This window comes from Polypterus senegalus, chromosome 13 (assembly GCF_016835505.1).
Source record: "Polypterus senegalus isolate Bchr_013 chromosome 13, ASM1683550v1, whole genome shotgun sequence".
NCBI lineage: Eukaryota > Metazoa > Chordata > Cladistia > Polypteriformes > Polypteridae > Polypterus > Polypterus senegalus.
In genome coordinates this window covers 155704596-155722572 of record NC_053166.1, presented here as the reverse complement: position 1 = coordinate 155722572, position 17977 = coordinate 155704596, and the positions used below count along the sequence as shown (strand labels likewise).

Below are 17977 nucleotides of genomic sequence, written 5' to 3'. Positions count from 1 at the left end.
GTCGATATAAATTGGAAGGCTAACTAGGTCACTTAGATAGCCGGAGTTTTGCAGTAGCTTGCGCTTTTGATCGTGCGTGTGGGATGACCAGTGTGTTAAAAGAGATCTTAGACTGGCCGCCCTGTATGTCAATCAAGTGGCAAATGTCATAGGGAGGATATATGATAGACTAACATTTAAAAGAAATTATTTTGAATGCAACGCGATCTACCTGCACTACTGTTCCGATCGACATTTTGGGCACGACTGCCATAGGCACATCAGCTTCACAAACGTGTTTAGCACCACAAGTCCGACAAGTTAAGAGTCCAATTATGTGTTAATAAGCAAAACGTCGTCCACCGAGTATTTTACATTGAGCATTCACTTTGGTCTCTCACCAGACGGCAATGCCACTTTAAAGGCCGCTTGCTCTTTACTACTCATGCACGCTCAGGGAATCGAGGTCACATCAACTGTTAACTTTCCTGATCTGTTCTGTTGCTGTTTACAGCTGATTACCGACCTCTACCACTGAATTTCGACAAAAGTCGACATCCACCCTAAAAGAGTGCACAACCCAGTATAAATTAGAGTATGTGGATCAATGACTTTTTGAAAAAACTGCTCAGAGATTCTCATTCAATTCAGAGAGAAATTGGACTTTCCGCATTATTGGATGGTATTTAGGGGTGGCACAGTGGCACTGCCAATGCCTTGCAACAAAGAGGCCAGGGTTCACATCCTGAATCTAAACCCCCAATGTGAACTTAGAAGGCTCTCTCCCCCGTGTCAATATGGGTTCCCTTCAGGGAGCCCCAGTTTCCTCACTCGGTCCAAAGACATGCAGGTTAGTTGGACTGATGATTTAATTGGTCCTGAAGAGAGAGTGTGTGTCTTTCTGTGTGTTCTCTCCACGACCTCGCTTAAGATAATGCCATATGGACAAAATGAGATGGACAGTACTCGGTCTGAAGGGGAGAGGGCGTTGTGGACCATACAAAGAGAGAGGAGGCTTGTGGAACACTGAAGTCAGCACAAATGTCTATTTGTTTTTGGCCTACTATGACAGAGTGGAGAAAAAGAGAAGATGCTGCACCTCCATTGGCTGCTAAAACATGTCAAGCTCACAATATTTTTCAAAAAACAGCACGAAATTTGAAATGGGGCTGTGGTGGCGTGAGGGAGTCATGTAATCATGGACATCCTCGAATCAATGAGACCCAACAATTACAGGTAAGCGGGACGTGCTCTCTGACACGGATGTCCTGTACTGTGATGCCAGCCTTAGCAGCTCTGGTCCTGGAGAGCCACATTGGCTGCAGGGTTTGTTTCAAACTGTACTCAATCCCCACATCCCCCCAGATCCCCCCCATTTGTCTTTCTGTTACTCATTTAATTAAGATATCTGGCTCAGTTCATAGTTCAATGCACCAGTTATCAAAAGGTAAGTAAGGATTGTACATTTCTATGAACTCAACAAAGGGAACGATTACCACAGTTTGACTTGATCTAACATCATCTTATTCGACTTCCAAGATTCCAAGTGAGCAATACTAGATGCCATTTAAAGTGGGAAGTTGGAATTTTCAACTGGAATGCCTCATTAAGTCAGATTTCCAAATCAGAAACTGGGGGCTGGTCTGTCAAGTCCAAGTTTGTTCGACTCCAGATCACGATGTCAATCCAAAATGGCGACGTACACTGTACACTTTAGTGAGAGCTGTAGTATCTTACAGTTGATTAGCACGTCTATGAATCTGTGTCTCGTTAAATCACTCGCGCGCACACAGTACTCTCCAATTTCTATCCATGGACATGCCGTTACAGGGTTTTGGATACGTAAAATGCATTTATTCCGACAGAGCAAGCACAACAAAGGTTTTCCTGGATGCAGCTCTGGTCCTGGAGAGCCGCATTGGCTGCAGGTTTGTTTCAAACTGTGCTCCACCTCCCCCCTTATTAAAAAACAAAAAAAAACAGCAGGAAATTTGAAATGGTGCTGAGGTGGCATGAGGGAGTCACGTAATCGTGACATCCTCAAAGCAATGAGACCCAACAATTACAGCTGGTAAGCGTGACGTGCTCTCTGACATGGACGTCCTTTATTGTGACGCCAGCCTTAGCGGGTCTGGTCCTGGACAGCCATATTGGCTGCAGGTTTGTTTCAAACTGTGCAAATCCCCCCATTTGCAGAGCAAGTCTTTCCGTTTACTATTTTCATTAACATATCTGGCTCAGTTCGTAGTTCAATACCCTTTATCAAAGGGTAAGTAAGGATTGCACATTTCTATGAACTCAAGAACAATTCTGATGGTACTCTCAGGAGCTACATGTTCAATTAGTAAACTTTCTTTCACCCGAAAACACTTCTCAAGGCAAGCAAAACAAATGAATTTTTTTGAAGAACCTTTCTTTTAAAGTATCTACCATCTATCTATCTATTACGTCTCTTGTAATAACCTCAAGATAAGCAAGTTCTGCCGATAACCAGACACTTATCGGATCTTATCGGATTAACCAGGCCCATTATTTTGACACTAAAGCAAGTTCAAAAGGAGGATGGAAAAAATGACACTCTGTAGACCTGGCTGGAAAATAAGTACATCATCAACACAGCTGAAGCACCGGCCCAGCCAAAAACAAAAAACCCAAAATCATGATGCATTACTTCCTAGCAAATGCACTGCCTCACAATTATTATCCGTCACTAACCAACTTCCTGTCAGCTTGCCTTTTCACGCTGCAAGAAGAAAACAAAAAAACAAAACACACAGCCAAGCCACAAGTGCCACAAAAAATACAAATGTATGGGGTAAACTCAAGGTCAGACAGATTTAACTAATCCAGCTTGTGACTGAATGGTGCCCCCGTCAGCCCGTTACTTTTTCAAGAATCTTACTAAGCGCATTAGCTCATTAAGGAAACCAAGAATGGGCAGCATTTTCATTCTTTTAAGCCCGAAGTGCTAAATCCAGCTCTGGAGATTAAACCAGAACAGTGTATCATTCATTCATTCACAGCTCCTGTACTCTTAGTGCTAAATCTCTTTATGAAAAGGTTAGCAATTCATCAACTACATAAATTTAGATTACAAGTGCAAAACACAAAGCTAAACAAATAGGGCACTTGTGTACTAAATGAACGGCACAGACGGCTAGTACCCTTTTCTATTATCGTGACGCAAATCAGATTTTCATTTTTAACATTAGGCACCCAAAGGGGACATTAATATTAGGGACCTATTCTAGAAAGTTCATTCTGGACATAGGTTCCCCCAACCCGATACGTTTCATCACTCATCTAAGTGACTTCCTCAGTCTCAGTTTACTGCAGGTTACTCCAACCTTATAAACAGTACCTTGGCCTAATGACCGAACTATCACCACTGACCATTGGTGTGGTGGGGAGGCAGCATAAAGAGGAGGGACGCCATACTCCTGGACAAACTGGTGAGGAAGGCAGGCTCTACTGTAGGCACGGAGCTGGACAGTTTGACATCCGTGGCAGAGTGACGGGCGCTGAGCAGACTCCTGTCAATCATAGAGAATCCACTGCATCCACTGAACAGGATCATCTCCAGACAGAGGAGCAGCTTCAGAGACAGACTGAGGAGACCCCACACTATGTGACTCTTCAATTCCACCCAGGGGGGTAAACGTTAACATTATACAAAGTTATTGTCTGTTATACATTCATTTTTATCACTCTTTAATTTAATATCTATCTATCTATCTAAATAACAACTATTTGAGTGGTTATTTCCTTTTGTAAATTCTTAAAGGACATCTCTCAGGAGGGGATCAAATTGGGGCGAAGATTCGGTCTGGTTCTGTTCCCGATAGAATTAGTTTTCCTAAGAGTAGGAGATTTTCATGTCTGCCGGGCTCCACAGCCTACTTGAAGAGGAACTCGCTACAACAGGACGTAAATGACTGTTGTCCTGAGCCTTTTTAAATGTATTTTAATAAGCTGCCAAAGCAACATTTGCTGTATCCTAAGTTAACATGAAATGGACAGTAAAGCCACAGGTGTATTCCTCCACCCACCCCATCACCAAAAAACACCATCAAGGCGTATTTTACTAAACATGCAGCGAGCAAACTCATTAAAGTACCATAATGGCTGCAGATTTTTGATCTACTCACTCAAGCATCATAATTTATGCCTGTAAGTGAACTCACTGTTTATCGCTTAATGTATTTTGATATTTAAACAAACATTCACAGAGATACATTGTTCAGATCACTGCTCTGCTGTGCTTAAATGCAAGTAATAACACCGTCGTCTAAATAGATGCCATAAAGCCATAAATGTTTGATGAGCAGACACCAGCGGAAAAAAATAACCTAGTAATTATTGCCCAAGCGTCTGTTCAAAATAAGTGGTCTGCCTAAATGTAGCCTTGCAAATACAAGTTTGATGATCACCTTAGAAAAAAAGTTTTGACCAGAACAGGCCATTCAGCACAACAATTCTCACCAATCAAGTTGAGTTTTGAATGTCCCCAGGGTTCTACAGTCTACCCCACTATTTGGTTACTAATTCCATGTGTCTATAGTTTGCTGTGTGAAGAAAATCTACAGAGGTGTGAAATTTCCCCTTAAGTTTCCAACTGTGTCCCCGTGTTCTTGATGAACTCATTTTAAAGTAACAGTCTTGATCCAATGGATTCATAATTTTAAACACTTCAATCATGTCACCTCTTAGTCTCAGTTGGCTTAAACTGAAAAGGTTCAACTTCTTTAGTCTCTCCTCATAACTCATACCCAACAGCCCTGGATTCAGCCTAATTGCACTTCTCTGGATTTTCTCTAGTGCTTCTATATCATTTTTACAGCCCGGAGACCAAACCTGCGCATGGTATTCCAAGGGCAATGTCATCAGTACATAATACAGTTTAAGCATAACCGCCTTCGGTTTGCACTCCCCACACATCAGGGTGCTATCTAACTTACTGCTAGCTTTCGTAATGGCTTCAGAAAACTGCCAGAAAGTTGATGGTGACAAGTCCACCACGACAAACGGGTCCTTCTCATAAAGTGAACTTTCAAGTTTCAGACCTCCCATTGTGTACTCAGATCTAACAATTTTACTTCCTACTTGAAATTTAATGTAAGTAAATGAAAGGTATTACATTTGTCAGAAATCTGCCCAAGCCTGTATGCTATCCAAGTGCCTCTGTCAACAGATTAGAACACTCTAGACGAGTGCCAGTCCCATCCAGTTATTTCTTTCAAAAAAACATCATCGAGTTTTGAAAGTCCCTACAGTCTTACTGTCTACCACACTACTTGGTCGCTTATTCCAAGTGTCTATTGTTCTTTGTGTAAAGAAAAACTTCCTAATGTTTGTGCGAAATTTACCCTCCACAAGTCATTTTAAAATAAGTCTCAATCCACTGGACTAATTCCCTTCATAATTTTCAACACTTTAATCATGTCACCTCTTAATCTCCTTTTGCTACTTTACCTGCCAATCCACCTAATTTGGCGGTATTTGCAAACTTCACCAGTATGTTCTTTATATTCCTACCTATATCTCTATCTATATATCTATCTATATATCTATCTCTATATATCTATATTATCTATATCTATATCTATATTATCTATCTCTATCTCTATATAGGATAGCAGTGGCTCCAGCACTGACCCCCCATATATCACCCATGCTGACTATTGCCTGAAATTCATTACCCCAATTGTGCTACTCAATCTTCTCCTTAATGATTCAGTCCATTAATTTCCCCATGATGCACACTAACTAAGATTACTGGTCTATAGTTACTTGAATCTGCTCAATCATCATTTTTATTTAAATTAGCATGCCATTATTTCCATGTGTGCAGTGACTTTTGAAAAATGTGTTAGAGGTGCCCTCACTAACCTCCTTAAGCATGCGAGGATACAGGTTATCTTGTCCTAGCAATTTGTTAGATTTCAGCTAATTTAACCAAAGCTGCACTTCTCCCTCTGTGACTTCCAAATAACCAAGCACCTCCTTAGTAGTTCCTGTTACCAAGAGGTTATCCTTTCCTCACATGTGAAATCTTTTGGAAAAGGCCACCTTTGAAGGATTTGGCTTATCCCTCCCTGTATATTTTTAAATCCACCTTACTAGTCACGATACACTCCTTGTCTGATCTTTTACTAAATTGCTAAAATATGGAAAGCATCTCTTTGGGTCATCTTTCACCTTATCTGCAATATTCCTCACTAACTGCCTTTTAACTTGCCTGATGTTTATCTTAATGGCTGCCCTCATGCGCTTATACACTCAAGTCAATTCATGTCTATTGGTTATACTGTCATACCATCCATATAGAGTGTTGCAGTATTAACACTGGAGTTCAGTCTGATACTCCATCTCTCTTAGGTTTTAGAGAAAATTGCAAGCTCTCCTGAATGATTCACATAAATGCAGAAATGTCTAACAAGGAGCAGAGTGTGAAGAGAGCCGAATCCATCACCATCTTGGATGACAACCACCGAGCTCATCCCGTTTTTACTTGTGCCTTATGGAAAGCAATACCAGAGCCTCACTGCTTGCCCCATGACTTCAGGGTCAACTTCGTTCACCAGGCCATAATGTCAGTGAACTTCCAGTAACCAGATCCTACCCGCTTAACACTATGCACTGTACCCACCTGCGGTTTTATGTAAACTTGTAATGTTCATTACTCCACCCCCCATTTTTTTACTCTATATTTATTCACTTTATTTATTGCGGCACTTCCTGTGTGATTTTGGGCTATACAAAAATAAACTGTATTGTATTGTATTTTTTATACATCATCACAACTACGACACAAGAATTTCCTTGTGTTCTCTCAGTTTACGTGACAATAAAGATCTGTCATCTCTAATTACCACTGAGGTTTTATCACAGTACAAAAGGAACTGTTGTTAAATTGGCTGCGATAGAATGCTGCTACGACTCAGCCGTCCACCATGGTTGGGTCTGTCGGCCCTACAATCAAAAAGATAATTCTAACAGTCAATCATCCCAGGGGGTTTATGAGAAAATGATGAAAAAAATAGAACAGAGGAGCCATTTTCTCAAATAAACCCTTCAATTTACAAATGTGTTTCATTTTGGACTTTCATTGCGACCTCTGCTAACTATTGACCATTTGCATCAAAATTAAATAAAAAAAGGCAATTATGAAATGAATAATCACATGAGAAAATTCATAAATGAGTAATTAAACTGTGAAATAAATGCATAACTAAATATAAAGTTACTTCATTGTTATAAGACAACATTTTGGTTCAACAATATGGCCATCTTACATTCCATGGTTGTAGGTTTGCCTCATTATTAAATGCAACATTTGTATTTTATCGAATTAACTCCCATAACGCGTCATTTCAAGATCGTTTCATTACTTGCCAATCTAGACAAAGGGAAGTCCTTTTACCTCTGGGTTAGTCTGTCCGCCGAAGTTACTTCCAATATATCGTACATTCGCTTTAAATGGTCTCTTCCTATTTTGCATGAAAGACTATTAAAATTCTAAATCTGCCGTTCGGAAAAGTCGCATTGTGCAATAAACAGACTTTTAGAAACAATGCAATAATCAAATGTAATGTAAATACGATATAATTTTATTTGTGTTCAATAATGTATTTCATAATAATCAGATGATTTTTAGTTAATTATGTATTTTTATAATTTCACACGTTTATATATGTCGCTGTACATTCTGGTGGGTTTATTTACAAGTATCTTTTAATTTATTTTATTCTGGCAAAAATGTTATTCTATAGCTAACAGTGGTCAAAGTAACGTGACGGTGCCCGCCCCCGTCCGACACAACTCTCTGATGTCCTACCCTTCTATTACGATCACCGTGGTTGCCTCTATTGTTTAATCGCTGATGCTTTATTACATGTACTGCAAGAGTCTTTGTTGTATACAAAAAAAGTCCAATCATGGGGATAAACAAAAGAATAACAACAACGATGAACGCATCGTACCGTTGCTGATGCTCCCGTTACTTTATTTCTCAGCTAGCAGGTTGTCGCCCGTTGACACCGTATAATTTGTATGCTAAAATCAAGATAAAAATATGCAATGATCCACGAAGGTGAAACCAAAGGGAGGAGCTGTCACATAGCTGTCGAGTTTGTTAATCGTCGCAGCGAGTTGGGTACCCCGTCCCTTTCAGGGTCACCTTTCACTCGGCCTCGGGCTTCTCTGAGCGCAACCCTTGGGATGCCGTTGGGAGTCCCCAAAGACACAACGCACTAAAAGATGGAAATAAAATCAAACGGTCATACCAGAAAAGACGGAGTGATAAAGCAGCATCGTTTTCGGAAAAAAAAAATTCTCGCGCTAGGTTTAAATATCCCAGGGCGTTTGCCACAATGAGCAGATATATAATTAGAAGTGGGGGGCCTGCTCACTCTCGGACGCGTGCACTCAAGCACAAAACAATGTCGCGGGTGGAGGTGTCCTGGCCAGGGCGTTTGGAGGCACAGTCAGGCGACATATCGGGCTCTACACTTACAAACTCCCCTAGAAACCTAAGCTGAACCCCCAAAAGGCGCACCCTACTACCAAGTGTACACCCGGACTCCACTCTTCGCCTCTTACCTCGCTCAAGGTCCTGCTGGTCGTACCAGGGCTCCTCTTCACGTATCTCGAACTCTTCGTCCATTATTGTGTCGGTGAGCATCTTCTCGTGTATTGCACGGCTCTTGCAAGCAGACTTCCCTTCCCTTCTCTTCTGTCGCCCGCCCTCTCTTCTTCGAGCCCTGCCTCCGAGTTGAAGCACACAAACGCTCCGGCCGTAACAGCAGCAACGTGGCACTCGCCCTCCCAAGACTATGTAAATTGGATAATGTGACGTCCTGTCGAATTCTAAAGATTCCAAGAGGCATGGTTTTTCAAAGAAGAACCTATCAGGGCACAGTAGGCGGGGTCAAAGCGAAACCAATCAGCCAATTGGTCTTTCGTATTGGGCGCTCCCGCCTTCGCGCACACTTCCGTGTGACAAAAGGAGCGAAGGAACCTGCCATCCTAGGAGAGGAGAGGAGAGGGACGGGACTCGTGCGGCGTATGTTTTAATTTACTGATTTCAATCTAAATGCGTCTGTTTGCGCGAACAAACCACTGGGCGTGCATGCATGTTGTTTACAAACCCAAGCCTCGTGAAGACCCACAGAGCCTGAGCACGGAAAGGACAAAGGTGTGTAGTTGGAGACGTCGAACAACGTGCCGTGCCACCTCCTCAAGGTGGCTTCACTGTGGTTTGTCCCTTTAGCAGTCTCAGGGAAGTTGTTTCCCTTGTGGTGTGCACCTGGAAACGATATCTGTAGTTATCTAATCATTTTTTATGACCTTTTCGTGTTCCATTTTGCTTTATTAGTAGTTTTGATGGGTTAGTTATTAGTTTGTTTCCAAGGGGTAAGAGATGATATGGGGGGTGCGTAGTATTTAAACTACCAGTCAAAAGTCTGTACACGTCCAAATAGTGTCATGATTTTTTTAATGGAAACAATTGCTGGTCCCAAGGCCCAAGCTTTGCAGAGATTTTATAAACCGCATCAGAGATGGTGGCAGACCTATGTGGCGTTTGTGGGGGCCCTGAAGCTTGAACAGTAATGGAGGCCCTTAGTAACCAGTAATGGGGTCTGGGTGACCACTGTTATCTTTTTGAGTGGTGTTATTCCGTGTCAGATCAGCAGAAATTTTATTTTTAATTTTAACTACTACATCTGAAGAGGTGGCATCACCCAACGGTGACAACACCGTTTATCAGCAGATCTGAGTGGGCAAGAAGGAGCAAAGGACCTTGCATGTACATCCATGTGTGTTTACTGAGCAAATTATTAGGGACAAATGTACACCTGGTTACCCTTGTAAAAAATGTGACAGCAATACAATCCTGCAGATACAGGTCAGGCGCTTCAGTTAATGTTCACATCAGACGCCAGAATGGGGGGAAAAAAATGTGAACTCGGTGATTTTGACCGTGACCTGATTTTTGGTGTAAGATAGCTGGTCTTTAGATTTTATTGAGAATGGTCAGTCAGTCAGTCATTTTCCAACCTGCTATATCCTAACACAGGGTCATGGGGGTCTGCTGGAGCTAATCCCAGCCAGCACAAGGCAGGAACAAACCAGCCCACCGCAGGGCACACACACCAAGCACACATTAGGGACAATTTTAGGATCGCCAGTGCACATAATCTGCATGTCTTTAGACCGTGTGAGGAAACCAGAGCACCCAGAGGAAACCCACACAGACACGGGGAGAACATGCAAACTCCATGCAGGGAGGACCCGGAAAGCAAACCCAGGTCTCCTTAGTGCGAGGCAGCAGCACTACCACTGCGCCATATTGGTAGTGGTAGTACTGCTTGTTGATGAGACGTGTCGGTGGAGAATAGCCAGGCTGGTTCAAGGTGACAGAAAGGCTATGATTACTCAGATCACCACTAAGTACAACTGTGGTGAGAGGAAAAGCATCTCAGAATGCAAAACATGTCAAACCTTGAGTCTAGAACAGCAGAAGGCCACCTCGGGTTCCTCTCTTATCAGCCAAGTACAAAAATCTAAAGGCTGCGGTGGCACAGGTTCACCAAAACCCGACACTTGAAGACAGGAAAAATGTAGCCTGATTTGTCGAATCTCGATTTCAGCTGTGGCACACAGGTGGTAGGGTCAGAATTAGGCACCAACCAGCACAACTCCATGCACCCAGTCTGCCCTATGTTGGCATTCTAGGCTGGGGGTGGTGGCGTAATGATCTGGGGAATACTTTCACATTTGGGGCCTGTTAATACGAATTGATCATTGCCAGAAAGCCATAGCTACATCCCATCATGGCCATAATCTCTATCTATCTAATCTTCTAATGGCTACTTCCAGCATGCTCATGCACCATGCCACAATGTAAAAGCCGCCTGACGTGAACATGACAATGCGTTCTTTGGTGGCCTCCCCTGTCACCAGATCCGATTTCAATACAACACCTTTGGGATGTGGAGGAACAGGAGATTTGCAGCATGAATGTGCAGCTGACAAATCTGCAGAAACTATGTGATGCAATCATTCATGTCAGCATGGACTAGAGTCTCAAAGGAATGTTTCCAACATCTTGTGGAATCCATGCCATGAAGAATTGAGACTGCTTTGAAAGGCCCTACCCAGCGTTAGTGTTGTGTTCCTAATGGTTTGCTCGGTGAGTGTATATGGATGCCGACCCTTTGACTACTCAATTGGCAGGTGTCAGGGATTTTAACTTGATAAGTGCTGCTGCAGGGAGGCAATGCACACCTAAGATTTTTGCCATGCCCACTGAACAGACACCAGAAATATTAAATGTCCCAGAAATTGGCATCTTCTCCATGACTCCCACAAAAAAAAAAATTCATTATCTCCTGGAAATCTACCTGATCCCTGGCTTGAAGATTAGATCTCCCATAATCCTGTAGTTAACTTAAGAGGATTCAGACAATGATTGAATGGACTAACAAATTAGGATAACTTGTAGCTTGTGGTTTTATTAATCCTGTTGGTTGATTTCCTTCTACAGTCCAACCACATGCTTATTGCCAGTACCAGAGTTGGTCTATGGCTTCCCTTGTGTCTGTTGCTGGTGCAATGAGCTCTTTCTCCTCTGTGTCACTTATGAACTGATCAAACCTATAGTAGTAGTAGCATTACTATAAATATAGTAATGTATGCTGCCGCCTCGCAGTTAGGAGACCAGGGTTCACTTCCTGGGTCCTCCCTGTGTGGAGTTTGCATGTTCTCCCAGTGTATGCGTGGGTTTCCTCCGGGTACTCCAGTTTTCTCCCACAGTCCAAAGACAGGCAAGTTAGGTGCATTGGTGATTCTATATTGTCCCTAGTGTGTGCTTGGTGTGTGTGTGTGTGCGTGTGCCCTGCAGTGGGCTGGCACCCTGCCCGGTGTTTGTTCCTGCCTTGAGCCCTGTGTTGGCTGGGATTGGCTCCAGCAGACCCCCGTGACCCTGTGTTAGGATATATGTCGGGTTGGATAATGGATGGATGGATTGTATTGTACATATATACAGAGTGCCGGTGACATTATTAATTGCATGTTCAACCAACATGCAACAGTTGCTACTCTTCATTATCATAATAAAAGAGTATTAAGATACTGAAGTTAATTTTAATTGTTATAAAACACATATCTATTTACCTGATGTTTTCCTTACCCCTGTTTGTATGGTCCCATTACCTAAAAGTTTGAGTAAAAACATCTGAACTGTTTACCTATGGCAATTGAAATGAGTTTGTTTTACTGTCATATAATTAAAATTACTCCTTAGGGACAATAAATACATCCACCTGTGTATCCATCTAGCTCTGTCTTATGTAGCATATTCCATATCTATCTATCTATTATATAGTGCCTTTCATATCTATCTATTATATAGTGCCCTTCATATCTATCTATCTATTATATAGTGCCTTTCATATCTATCTATCTATCTATCTATCTATTATATAGTGCCTTTCATATCTATCTATCTATCTATCTATCTATCTATAGTGCCTTTCACATCTATCTATCTATCTATCTATCTATCTATCTATCTATTATATAATGCCTTTCATATCTATCTATCTATCTATCTATCTATCTATCTATCTATCTATCTATCTATCTATCTATCTATCTATCTATCTATAGTGCCTTTCATATCTATCTATCTATCTATCTATCTATCTATCTATCTATCTATCTATCTATCTATCTATCTATCTATAGTGCCTTTCATATCTATCTATCTATCTATCTATCTATCTATCTATCTATCTATCTATAGTGCCTTTCATATCTATCTATCTATCTATCTATCTATCTATCTATCTATCTAGACAGAGTACCAGATAGCCTACAGACAGATACCTGTTCGCCCTTCATTCTCAGACTTGCTTCATCTGCTACAGGCTTGCAAGGTGTTGGAGTTTATTCTGGCAACACCAACCAAAAGGTTATGGATAGGGCATCAGTCCCTCACATGGCTATCTTGCACACACAGGGCCTGTTAGGATTACACAATCAAGTCTTGACAAATTTGTTTTAAGGAATGTTGGAGTAAATGTGACAAACAGGGCAAAATTAAGATCCTCACAGGACCTTGGGTGTCAAAACTCAAAAAAACCCATGTTTCACCGTGTTACCTCCACCAGTCCCATGCATATATTAATTCACACTCTGGGATCATCACATATGTCAGTAATAAATCAGGTATAGGGATTGAAGCGGAATAAAATCCAGAACTGGCTCCATTTCACCTTCCTTTTTTAGCTCATGTAGCTAAGATCTGCAAAATCACATCTGCAGGAAATCAACTTTCTTTTGATGGTGCAGTTAATGAACATCAATTAAACATTTGTAAATGACCTGTGGTCACTTTGTGGGGATAAAAGGTAATATATAACTGAGTGTTTTCAGGTGGGCATATTTGCACCAAATAAAGCAAAAGTCCTTATAGACAGGTTTCTTTGTTCAGGTTTGCCATCTTATCTCCTGCAGTGGTCTCATTGTCATCCACATTTTTTGTTCACGTCTGTGTCGGTGTTACCAGAATGTGTTTTGCTGCAACAGGCTTCTAGAGGCAGCAATATTATCTGTTTCCAGACTTTCTGTAAGGGTAGTCTCATTAGTCTCAGCTACGGTATTTATGGCTTGGTCAATCATCATTTTTTTTTCTGTTTTGTTTTAAACGTGCGGGTATGAGGTGTTGTTTTGGTGAAACAAAAGCTTTTTCTTCTCTCTTTAATGTTTCATCTCTCTGCACCACTGGACTGTATAATAAAAAAGATAGATAAAGATATATTGCCTTTCCTTTATAATAGATAGTTTTATTGTATGGTGGGCACAGGTTCACTGGATTGTTTTGTATTTGCCTGCTAATTAAGGAAAAGAGAACAATTAAGGAATGTGAGTCTTAAATAGCAAGTCAATTAAAATGAAGGAAAACGAATTAGCAGCAAAAACTGGTAACTAATTAAGAAAGTGGTTCAAATGAAAACCTGCGGTCACAGCAGCCCATCCAGGATCAGAGCTGGTCACCTGCCGCCATACTGTAGATGATGTACAGTATATCCCATGATAAAGTGTAATCAAAAAACACAGATAAGTGTTTGCAAACTAACTTAGAAATTGCCAGAAAATGGAAAAACCGATGCTGAAGTCAGTAAATAAATCAGAGTTCAAGACCTATGTTGGTTTGAATATTCATTTTCCTCCTTGTGATCTAATTGGATGAACAGTCTTCATTAATGTGTTTAGTTCATTTGCTTGTTAAAATTCTCAAGTTCTAATTGTATCTCTCTTTTCTTTTATCAGCACTGAATTGACAATGAGGTCGGATATTTGCATATAACAAAAGGATCCTCCAGTGGAGAAGGCTTTGTATTATTGTGAGGTGAGTGGGGCTCCCTAGATTTATTATTGTATGGCCCACTTTCACACACCCTGAATTTAACACATACAAGTGCACACACACAAATATTAAGGTGCTGAGTGTGAGTGGTGGTACTGGCACAGCCCATTACTCCTCCAGTGCTTCTGATAGGGACTCGCTAGTATACAGTAGGCTTGAGCAGACCAAACAGCAGTCCCCAAGAAAATGGAAACGCCAGAATTATTAGCCTTGTTTTACGTGTACACTACCTGTCAAAAGTTTTACAACACCTGTGCTTTTCTTCAAATTTAATCAGTTGAAATCAGGGCTGTGGAGTCGGTAGATAAATCCTTCAACTCCGACTCCAATTCTGACTCCTTACTTTCTGATACTTCTGACTCCGACTCCTCTGTATTTAATATGCTAACGTATTTTCAATGTTGATTAAAGGGAGGCAACATTCACGTCATTTCACCACAGAATTACTGGCTAGGAAGCTGACTCTCTACCGTATTGGCCAGTTTAAACAAAAGACAAGTAACCTCTGAACACCCATCAGGCCATAACACACACCTCCACCTACATCATTATACTTGTTTACACTCACATGAACTTGTTAAACACATTATATCGGAAATAAAATGAAAACACTTTTTGTAATGTACTATAATCCAGATTACAATATGTGAAAGTCAGGTTGTATAATAGCTCACCTGAACTTCACACTAGTAGATAGATAGATAGATTCTTTATTAATCCCAATGGGAAATTCCCATACTCCAGCAGCAGCATACAGATAAAAAACAATATTAAATTAAAGAGTGATAACAATGCAGGTATAACAGACAATAACTTTGTATAATGTAAACGTTTACCCCGTCCGGGTGGAATTGAAAAGCCGCATAGTGTGGGGTCTCCTCAGTCTGTCAGTGGAGCAGGACAGTGACTACAGTAGTAACACAACTATGCATTGGGCTTTATTCTTACATCAGAGAAGTACTTAATTATGACTATTGTTTGTGAAATGGGACATTTGAACTTGCTGTATTTTTTTTTATTACAATTTAAATTTATTAGGAGTCTGAGTCGGTACATTTTTGTCGACTCTGACCCTGACCACTGGTACCCAAAATTGTCTCCAACTCCGACTCCACTGCCCTGGTTGAAATGCAATGAATGACCTAAATTGGTGAAAACCAAAGGTTTAAATATAAAGTTTAGGTTAGCAAAACCTGAAAAAAGGGAAATTTCTGAATATTACAGATGGGCCTTCTTCAGGGAGCAACTAATAGGTTACGACCCACAGATGTTCTGCAACAATTAAAGTAAATTAAGCCTTGCAAGTTGAAGCAAACAAGTACTGTAAATTAAGCCATACGGTAGAGTATACCCTTAGTACATACCTCTAGAATCCTTACTAAGGGCTGTATACTGACTCATAAGAGATAGCAGAACGGAAATGTGAAAAGAAAAGTACATAAAAAAATGGACAGGGGCCTCACTGATAAAACAAAAGAAAAATCATAGTTAGAAAAGCTGGCCTACACACATTTCTACATAATTTACCATTCATTAATCACAATCGCCTTGTAAATGTGCGTACAGTATATGAACACACCTCCGCTGCCCTGAAACAACCATATATGGAGCATGCTAATCATCCTCATACATATGCATTCAGGATGCTGAAGACATTCATTGGCTGGTAGAGCAGCTCCCACCTGACGCATCAAGACCCCGCCACCTACATTCAGTAGAATCTGGCTGAGTTCTGCAACTGACTGCGCAGGATCAAATGCAGCATTAGAACAACAACAACCTTTATTTCTAGAGCACATTTTCATACAAATGATGGAGCTCAAAGTGCTTTACAGGATGAAGAAAGAGAAAAAAGACAAAATATATTAAAAAATAAAATTAGGCAATATTAATTAACATATTATAAAAGTAAGGTCCGACGGCCAGGGTGGATAGAAAAAACAAAAAACTCCAGACGGCTGGAGTAAAAAAAAATAAAATCTGCAGGGGTTCTGAGGCCACGAGACCACTCAGCCCCCTCTAGGCATTCTACCTAACATAAATGACCTCAATCAGTTCTCATTGTACTCGGGGTTCACAAGGAAGAACTTGATGATGACGGTCATGTGGACTTCTGTCCTTTAATCCATCAATGTAGGGACAGCATGGTGCTTTGATCGGGTGGTGGGGGTGCAGATCACCACCACAGAAAACCGGAAAAAGAACAGCAGAGAAAGTAGAGCCTCTTCTCTGCGGTTTTGGGGTCCAGGAGAGGTGTAAGGCACCTTCATCTGAGCGGGTAGCTACTACCACCTGGCCCATGTACTGACACTATTGCAATTACAATGAATAGTACAGAATACATGAAAAACTCATTCTAACATTTACTTTTACTTTTGTATAGCTTTCAAGAATTAAGCTTTCCAAAATTCAACACTCTTTAAAAACACATTGCCATTAATACCCACACTTCTAAAAGCCATTCTGTGAGTCATTAGTCCTGTGGTTCCCTCGTGATCTATGACTTAATTGCACCTGAATAGATTTTTAACTATTTTAGACTGCATATCGTCAGCTTCAACCGCTTTATTCAAAACTGCCCCGACTGTTTTCAACTTTTATAATAATAATAGGAACTGTCTGGCAAACACTTAAAGTATATGTGAGGGTGTATATATATATATATATATATATATATATATATATATATATATATATATATATATATATAAACTACTCAAAAAATTAAAGGAACACTTTGAAAACACATCAGATCTCAATGGGAAAAAGAAATCCTCCTGGATATCTATACTGATATAGACTGGGTAATGTGTTAGGAGCGAAAGGATGCCACATCGTTTGATGGAAATGAAAGTGATCAACCTACAGAGCCCTGAATTCAAAGACGCCCATAAAATCAGAGTGAAAAAATGATGTGGCAGGCTAGTCCATTTTGCCAAAATTTAATTGCAGCAACTCAAAATTGTACGCAGCACTTTGTATGGCCCCTGTGTTCTTGTATACATATATATATATATATATATATATATATATATATATATATATATATATATAGTGACGGACAGCCGGGTCCCATGCCCGGCCGGGACGCCTCTGCTGCATACGTCCCGGGGGAGCCATCATGGACATTGCAGTACCTTCCCCGGGGCGCTTGGGGGCAGTCTCCCTGGCCGTGGATCCCTCCTCAATCTCCCCCGTGGCTCCATGGGACATGGAGTCTACCACAGCAGCCCGGTTGGGAGATGGGGTGGCCGCTAGGGGGTGCTGCGGAGAACCAGCCACCACACTGGACGGTTTATCAGCCCCACCCGGAGGTGCAATTAAGACCAGCTGGTCAGGCACCTGGAACACTTCCGGGTGGGGTATAAAAGGGCCTGCCTCCCAGCAATCAGGGCCAGAATCGGGAGGAAGAGGATGAGGTTGCCTGGGAGGAGTGGTGGAGGAAGGAAGCGTTTGGTTTGTGTGGGTTTTTGTGCTTGGACTGTGTTGGGCCTGTGGGACACGGGGAAGACGTGTGCCCACGGCTGAAGAAAAAAAATTAAAACCCTTGAGTGTGAACAAGTG

At 41.2% G+C, this 17977-nt stretch overlaps 2 protein-coding genes across 4 annotated transcripts in view; one reads left to right on the top strand and one right to left on the bottom strand.

The window, feature by feature from the left end:
- The window catches only part of cdr2a (cerebellar degeneration-related protein 2a), a 38071-nt gene extending 29237 nt beyond the window's left edge, over positions 1 to 8834 (bottom strand). Inside the window, exon 1 of the mRNA XM_039775051.1 lies at positions 8581 to 8834. Coding sequence (XP_039630985.1) covers positions 8581 to 8662 — 82 coding nt within the window. The 5' untranslated portion in view covers positions 8663 to 8834. The remainder of the gene's footprint in view (positions 1 to 8580) is intronic.
- A 130-nt stretch (positions 8835 to 8964) lies between these two features.
- Positions 8965 to 17977, top strand: part of mfsd13al (major facilitator superfamily domain containing 13a-like) — a 39850-nt gene continuing 30837 nt past the window's right edge. For 2 of the 3 annotated variants that reach the window (XR_005636177.1, XM_039774739.1), the window contains exons 1-2: positions 8977 to 9175; positions 14317 to 14395. The gene's annotated coding sequence lies outside the window, so the exon portion shown is untranslated. Of the gene's footprint in view, positions 9176 to 14316; positions 14396 to 17977 lie in introns of all 3 variants that reach the window. The other variant, XM_039774740.1, reaches the window with a different exon arrangement.